General features: G+C 43.7%; 1 protein-coding gene across 1 annotated transcript; it reads right to left on the bottom strand.

Moving 5' to 3' along the window:
- Positions 1-1,238: 1,238 nt before the first annotated feature.
- Positions 1,239-4,436, bottom strand: LOC125554437 (stomatin-like protein 2, mitochondrial). The gene is made up of 8 exons (XM_048717994.1): positions 3,988-4,436; positions 3,732-3,881; positions 3,521-3,578; positions 3,318-3,410; positions 2,565-2,597; positions 1,896-1,987; positions 1,746-1,805; positions 1,239-1,643 (listed from the first exon to the last, which is right to left on the bottom strand). Exons 1-8 carry the CDS (start codon positions 4,429-4,431, stop codon positions 1,440-1,442), a joined length of 1,134 nt encoding a protein of 377 aa, XP_048573951.1. The 5' UTR covers positions 4,432-4,436; the 3' UTR covers positions 1,239-1,439.
- Between the last annotated feature and the right edge of the window lie 4,173 nt (positions 4,437-8,609).

Below are 8,609 nucleotides of genomic sequence, written 5' to 3'. Positions count from 1 at the left end.
TTTGAGCCAAACTGCATCTACCTAACGGACGACTGTTTTGAGTATGGCCCAATGCTACGGAAAGATCTTGGTGTCTGGAACATCAAGAATAGGAGTATGCAAAAACTTAGAGATGTGTGGCCAAACATGCATCCTTAGCTACATTTACCGGCTCCAGTTTGGATCACGCCAAGGTTTTAGCTATTGGTTTAGAGGGGGGGGGGGGGTACTACATGGTTGTTCTTCTTACTAGCCAAGAAACAAAAAGTGATATCCAAAAGTTGACCCACAATTTGTCAAGAACTTTTCTGTAAATTTATCCAAATCTGGATTTTCGTATCACCCTCCCTTTCATAGGACTTCAGAGATTGTTTACAAATCAAATAAGTCCATCATTGTTCATGACTTCATCTAAGGAAACCAAAAATATATTGGAATGGAGATAATAAATTGAATAATTAGCATTGTTTTTACGTTCCTTATTAATTCATGTGCTTCTATAGCATTATAGTTTCCTTCCTTTAGTTTGCAAAAGTGCAAAGTCCATACTAGGGCTACACAATTTTCGTGGTAGCGTCTCAGATCTTAGGAGCAAACAGTAATATTGGCCACCGAATCATCAATGACTAGTGAACTCCTATCAATTTGGGACCGCCTTAAAAGAGCTTGTATGCATATGCGAACATTTGTCTGTTTTTAGTTTGAAAACTGCGAAATAGAGCTCTTACACGCAGTTTTGTTTTTAGTCCGCGCGCAGGTAGAATGAACGGTAGTCAGCGGTGAAGCAACCTAGAAGAATAGCCTAGCATAGCATAGACTACTTTAGCAAAGCCATCCATACTTCAGAACCTAAAACTGGAAGAACCAACAGGACATCAAAGCTTTGCGGGGAATTCTCCGGAAAATTTAACCAAATTAGTTTAAACTAGCTCTACGTGGTGTCGTGCCATTAGCCCTAGGTATCCAATGGTTAGGTTGCATGCTGAGTCCGGCCAGGACACTTACTTGGCCATTAGCGTGACTACGGGTTAACTAGTACGTACTAGTCCGGTTACACAGAAGTGTAGCCTGGAACACCATGGGCTCAAAGCAACAAACAAAAGAGCTTGCACAACTTAGGCAGCAGATTTCACCTTCTTTTGTAAAATCTGTCAGATTTCATTCAAAAAAAAAACTGTACGGCTTACGCAACAAAAACTTGAGAAGAAAAGCTGAAAACATTGTTGCACCAAAACCGGTTGATATAAAACTAAAAAATCTCAGGTAAGAACACCACCCATTCATATAGACAGACAAAAAGCTTGCTCTCAAGCTGCTCCTAACCAACCAAGTATTGTGTTTTATCCAACCGAAACAGCAAAACTTAACTCGTGATCCTTCCTACCAATCTATCTATCCAGTCTAGCTATTCATCCCCCCTAACAGAAAAAGGAAAAAAAGAAGATTCCTAACTCAATAATTTACTTCTGGTGCTGAAAGGTGCCGAGGTCGCTCACGGATGGCATCCCAAGGGACAAATCAGCCTCTTCTGCCCGCTTGCTGGGGCTGGGGCTGGGGCTTCCCAGAGTCAGTTTCTGCTTGTACGTGTGGTTGTATATCTGGAGGGCCTGAGCAATCATTGTCCCCGGATTGCCTGCGTCGCTGGGAAGAAGCATCGTGTTCGTCTACAGTTTGGCAAAACACACATGCATCAGTACAATGAAAACTCATATCAACGAGCAATCGCCAAGAGTCGTGTATATAATTATTAAGATTCAACAACTCACAGTTCTAGCCAGTTCACTGAATGCTCTGATGTACTGTTCAGCAATCCTCAAGCTGGCAGCCTACAGTTCAAATTACAAGCAGCCATGTATGTTTTGTTAGGCAAAAGAAAAAACCTAACTGAAGGATCAAGAAAAAAGAATATGTGATACCTCTGTGCTGCCTTCAGTTTTAAACGACTCTGAGACCATCCTGATCCCTTCAGCAGTGGCCTGTGACCGGGCAAGAATTGCTTCAGCTTCACCTGATGTGTGCATCGAAAAACAACAAGCATAAGCCGAGTATTTTCAAGCAAGTAATAACAGTAGAAACGAGAATGACTCTTCATTTCTTCAAGTAATGAGGAAAAATACATGCAAGCAGAACGAGATTAAGAACAAGTCCATGAGGCGGCATTATCATTACCATTCTGTATAAATGGACTATTCTATTTGTAGATATGGTAGAGGGGAGAACACTCCCGAGGTTTAACAGGGCTTGCAATAACCTAGGAATAAAAAACTCCCAAATATTTGACATTTTAATGGAAGGATAGCGTGTTTCACAATAAGAAAAGTATAATGTTATATGCATGCTTTCAGAAACTAAGGTTAGATAGAAGAAGGCAGAGGAACATGATTTCCTCAAATCATGCACGTAGCAGCATACAGCAAGTGTAGTATGTTCACATGGATAAGAAAAGTATAATGCAATGCGTATGCTTCTGGAAACTAAGAGGGAACAGGTTTTCCTCAAATCATGCATGTAGCAGCATACAAGAAGTGTAGTACTCTGCAGTGCAGAGCAGGATGATAATACCGAGCAAAACATATGTCACATACCCTTTGCTTTGTTTGCGTTTTCCATCATAGCACCTGGCAGAAGAGAACAAAACAAAACCTGGAGTTAAATCTGTAGTCTGTTGTACCAAACATGGTGTAATAGCTCGAACGGAGTTTGCCATACAAGTTTGGTCTGATGAAATCTAACACTATATGGGCAACATCATCAGTCAGGTAGCAGGATTTAACTTACAACTTATATCTAGCACATGGGCTGAACAAGAGCACTTGTCAACATAAGGTAGCAAGCAGGATTCTGTGCAACTTATCATCGCATAAAAATAGAATGTTGTTAAACTGAAGAGCAGTTTGCCATACAAGTTTGGTCTGATGAAATCGAACACTGTCTACTTGGCAACATCAGTATGGTAGCAGGATTCCAACAGTATCTACTGGCAACATCAGTAAGTTACCAGGATTAATTAGTTTGCAACTTACATCTAGCACTAGTATATATGGGCTGAACCAGAGCACTTGCCAATATCAGTAAGGTAGCAAGCAGGATTCAGTGTGCAACTTAAAAAACAGAATGTTGTTAAACTGAAGAGCAGTTTGCCATACGATGAAATCTAACACTGTATAGTTGGCAGCATCGGTCAGGAAGCAGGATTTAATTTGCAACTTGCATCTAGCACTAGTATATGGGCTGCTGATCTAACATTAGTCAGGTAGCAAGCAGGATTCATTGTGCAACTTTATCGTCAGATAAAAACTGAAGTTTGTTAAACTAAAGAAGAGCATAGTAAAAGCTACCTTCAGACTCGAGGATCTGAGCACGTTTCTTGCGCTCTGCTGCGGCCTGCATCTCCATGGCCTTCTTGACTCCATCTGGAGGAGTGATGTCCCCTAGATAGATAGACAGATTGTGAAAGTGAACATATTAGTGATATGATTCTCTCCATGAACGCTCATCCAGCCAGCCAGCCAGTTGAAGAAAGATAGAAAAAAAAACATACTGATTTCGTAGCGAAGACACTTCAAACCCCAAGTTTCGGCTGCCTCATTGATTGACTTCTGTAGTTGGGGAAACAAAAGAAAACGTGAAGCATGTAAGATGTAAATGTGAAGAGAATAATATTGCCATCATCCCACGAGTATGCACTAACAGACCCAAGATTCTTTGCTAAGATAGATGGAAGATGAAGATGAAGTTATACTAGTACATACCACAATGTTGGTGTTGAGCGTGTCCCTCTCCTCGAAGGTCTTGTCGAGGGTAATCTTGCCAAGTTCACTCCTCATGGTTGTCTGCGCAAGTTGGATGACAGCATAGATGGGGTTCTCCACGCCGTACGAGGCCATGTAGGGGTCGACGATCTGCATCATAGATGGATTAGAGATTCAGTTCAATTCGAGAAACAGACACTACTAGATTGTAAGCTAAATTCGAATTAGAGAAGAGAAGAATCGAAAAGAGAAGAACCTTGACGTATAGCACTCCTCCGATCTGTATCGAGACGTTGTCCTTGGTGATTGCCGAGTTGTCCGGGATGGGGATGGCCTCCTCCTTGAGCGAGTGGACGTAGGCGATTTGGTCGACGCCCGGCATGAGGAGGTGGATCCCCGACGACAGGGTCTTGAGGTACTTGCCGAAGCGCTCCACCACAAACGCCTTCTTCTCCGGGACGATGCTGAGGCCGAGGTTGGCCGGGGTCGGCGGCGGCTCGTAGAACGAGGGCGACGGGTCCCCTCCTGCTGCGCGGTACCAGCGCCGTCCTCCTCCTTGCGTCTGCAGCAGCGCCGGCAGCGCGAGGGCGGGGTTGGGGCCTGTGGCGGCGGCGGCGGAGCGTAGGAGGCCGGGGCTGGTGGCGGAGCGGAGGAGGCCGGGGGCGGCGCGGCGAGCCAGCATCCGAGTCGCCGTTGCCATCGCTGTGTCTCGAGAAGACGGGCCGGAGACTATTATTCGATTGGATTGTGGGATTTATAAGAGAAAGAAGATTGACGGACTAATTTCTTTCCTTCCAAGAAAAGAAAAATAAACAATCCGCTTTTCTTCTCTCACGCTCTAGGGTTTCCTATTAGTTACATTTATTATTTAAATATATAGAACCATATTATTATACATATTTATTAAAAAGACATAAATAACATATATGAAAACACATTTATGAAACACTTAACCGGTACAAAATATCCCTAAATGAATGTGAAATTAATATCTTGATGCCTGCCTATGTTTATAAGATTTTTAGTTTAGTAAACTATTTTAGTACAAGATTTAGTCATTGTGAAATTAAAAAAATACTTTAGCACTAATATATAGTTTGTGTTATTGAATAAAATAACAAATAAGATATAAACCTATTTGATATAAGTTGTATAAATGAAACAATTTCATGGTTTTTCTTTAGAGTTATGAATAACTGAAAATGTTTAGTATAAATTTTATATCTCGAAGCATGTAACAAAAGCATACCAGCAGCGTCCTCCTTGTACCTGCAGCAATGCCGGCAGCGCGAGGGTGGGGCTGGGGCCTGTGTCGGCGGCGGAGGAGGCCGGGTGCGTCGTGGCGCACCAGCATCCGGGTCACTGTCGACATCATTATCACTTTTTTTTATCTCTCGAGAAGAATAATTCTTTTTCGATCGATTGGATTAGACGGACCACGGTTGGGCCCTGACTTTTATCTTATTATACATTATATATAAGGGAATGGGTTTTCCTATTATATTATTACTTCCTTTAAAGAAAATAAAGAAAGAAATCTTTCTATTAGACGACGGCTAGGGATTGAGGATTTTCACTTCCTTTTTTGAACTAACAAATTATTTGACACACGACCTCATTCCCATTAACGTCTTACAACCGACCCATTTGACGCGTGCATGTAATCAACATGTCGAACCATTGTCCATAAAAACCCGGGCAAACGGGCTAGACCTAGCCATCGGCTTGGGGTGCAAGAACTATTTTTGACCCATGCAACGCTAAAACGTCTGCATCCTTATTATAAACTAGTAGAATGTACGTGCGTTGCTGATACGTCTCCAACATACGTCCTCCTCCTTGCGCCTGCAGCGCGAGGGCGGGGCTGGGGCTGGGGCCTGTGGCAGCAGCGGCGGCAGAGCGTAGGAGGCCGGGGGCGGCGCGACGCGCCAGCATCCGGGTCGCCATCGACATTGCCATGACATTTTTTCTTTGTTTCTCTCCGGCGAAGAAGATTTCTTGTTCGATTGATTGGATTAGACGGACAACGGCTGGGGCTTTTATCTAGGGTCTGTCTTAAGTCGCACGTCGTCATCGTATAAAAATCTGACTCCGTTGTTCGTTGTTCGTTATGCACGACATGGGCTTTTGTTTTGATGGAGACCACATGGGCTTTAATTCGGTTGTGTTGTCCTCGTCCATCGTTGTGTTGTTGTTTTTTTTCTTTTTTATTTAGCCACCTAATACATGCATTGCTACAAAGTCTAACGGAGCTCCGATTTTGTGGCTAGCTTTTCGCTCATGTTCCGTTCCTTGCCTTTGTGTCATCTTGCTACACTTTTTCTTTTATTATTTAAAAAATCATTTTATATTTAGAAAGGAAAGTTTTTTTAACGTAACAAAGAAATAAAGAAGAAGACAATTAATTTAGTTGGGTGCAACCAAAGGATATACAACGATGTACAACGCGACTGCAACTGGGTTAGTAGGGGGGTTGTCAGCAGTTGCATGCCCACCAGTAGACATGCAACTACAACTGTTGCAATCCGACTGCATGACTCCTAATGCAACAACAAGTGGGCAACTTATCTTTTCCCTTCCAAAATAATATTGATATCCATTTGCACCATAATTGACCGCACATAATGTAGTTGTAGTTGACTTTCAACACTTGCAATTGCAACTTTATTGATGGGCATGCAACTGACCGACAACCCCTATCAACACACTTGAAGTTGAAGGAAATATGCCCTAGAGGCAATAATAAAGTTATTATTTATTTCCTTATATCATAATAAATGATTATTATTCATGCTAGAATTGTATTAACCGGAAACATAATACATGTGTGAATACATAGACAAACAGAGTGTCACTAGTATGCCTCTACTTGACTAGCTCGTTGATCAAAGATGGTTATGTTCCTAACCATAGACACGAGTTGTAATTTGATTAACGGGATCACATCATTAGGAGAATGATGTGATTGACTTGACCCATTCCGTTAGCATAGCACTTGATCGTTTAGTTTGTTGCTATTGCTTTCTTCATGACTTATACATGTTCCTATGACTATGAGATTATGCGACTCCCGTTTACCGGAGAAACACTTTGTGTGCCACCAAACGTCACAACGTAACTGGGTGATTATAAAGGTGCTCTACAGGTGTCTTCGAAGGTACTTGTTGGGTTGGCGTATTTCGAGATTAGGATTTGCCACTCCGATTGTCAGAGAGGTATCTCCGGGCCCTCTCGGTAATGCACATCACTCAAGCCTTGCAAGCATTGCAACTAATAAGTTAGTTGCGGGATGATGTATTACGGAACGAGTAAAGAGACTATCCGGTAACGAGATTGAACTAGGTATTGAGATACCGACGATCGAATCTCGGGCAAGTAACATACCGATGATAAAGGGAACAACGTATGTTGTTATGCGGTCTGACCGATAAAGATCTTCGTAGAATATGTAGGAGCCAATATGGGCATCCAGGTCCCGCTATTGGTTATTGACCGGAGACGTGTCTCGGTCATGTCTACATTGTTCTCGAACCCGTAGGGTCCGCACGCTTAAGGTTTCGATGACAGTTATATTATGAGTTTATGAGTTTTGATGTACCGAAGGAGTTCTGAGTCCCGGATGAGATCGGGGACATGACGAGGAGTCTCGAAATGGTCGAGACGTAAAGATCGATATATTGGATGACTATATTCGGACATCGGAAAGGTTTCGAGTGATTCGGATATTTTTTGGAGTACCAGAAAGTTACGGGAATACGTATTGGGCCTTATTAGGCCATATAGGAAAGAAGGAAAAGGGCCTCAAGGGTGGCCGCACCCCTCCCCTTGGTCTGGTCTGAATTGGACTAGGGAAGGGGGGCGCCCCCTTCCTTCTCCTTTTCCCTTCCTCTTTTCCTATGCCATATGGGAGGTGGAATCCTACTAGGACTAGGGAGTCCTAGTAGACCTCCACACTTGGCGCGCCCCCTCCTAGGGCCGGCCTCCTCCTCCCTTGCTCCTTTATATACGGGTGCAGGGGGGCACCCCAAAGAGACAACAATTGATCCTTGAGATCTATTAGCCGTGTGCGGTGCCCTCCTCCACCATAATCCTCGATAATATTGTAGCGGTGCTTAGGCGAAGCCCTGCAACGGTAGAACATCAAGATCGTCACCACGCCGTCGTGCTGACGGAACTCTTCCCCGACATTCTGCTGGATCGGAGTCCGGGGATCGTCATCGAGCTGAACGTGTGCTAGAACTCGGAGGTGTCGTAGTTTCGGTGCTTGATCGGTCGGGCCGTGAAGACGTACGACTATATCAACCGCGTTGTGCTAACACTTCCGCTTCCGGTCTATGAGGGTACGTAGACAACACTCTCCCCTCTCGTTGCTATGCATGACCATGATCTTGCGTGTGCGTAGGAATTTTTTTGAAATTACTACGTTCCCCAACAGTGGCATCCGAGCCTAGGTTTTATGCGTTGATGTTGTGCACGAGTAGAACACAAGTGAGTTGTGGGTGATATAAGTCATACTGCTTACCAGCATGTCATACTTTGGTTCGGCGGTATTGTTGGATGAAGCGGCCCGGACCGACATTACGCGTACGCTTACGCGAGACTGGTTCTACCGACGTGCTTTGCACACAGGTGGCTGGCGGGTGTCAGTTTCTCCAACTTTAGTTGAACCAAGTGTGGCTACGCCTGGTCCTTGTGAAGGTTAAAACAGCACCAACTTGACAAACTATCGTTGTCGTTTTGATGCGTAGGTAAGAACGGTTCTTGCTAAAGCCCATAGCAGCCACGTAAAACTTGCAACAACAAAGTAGAGGACGTCTAACTTGTTTTTGCAGGGCATGTTGTGATGTGATATGGTCAAGACATGATGCTAAATTTTAT

This window comes from Triticum urartu, chromosome 4 (assembly GCF_003073215.2).
Source record: "Triticum urartu cultivar G1812 chromosome 4, Tu2.1, whole genome shotgun sequence".
Classification (NCBI taxonomy): Eukaryota; Viridiplantae; Streptophyta; class Magnoliopsida; order Poales; family Poaceae; genus Triticum; species Triticum urartu.
Note: the sequence above shows the minus strand (reverse complement) of the source record. Positions and strands in the feature narration are given on the sequence as shown.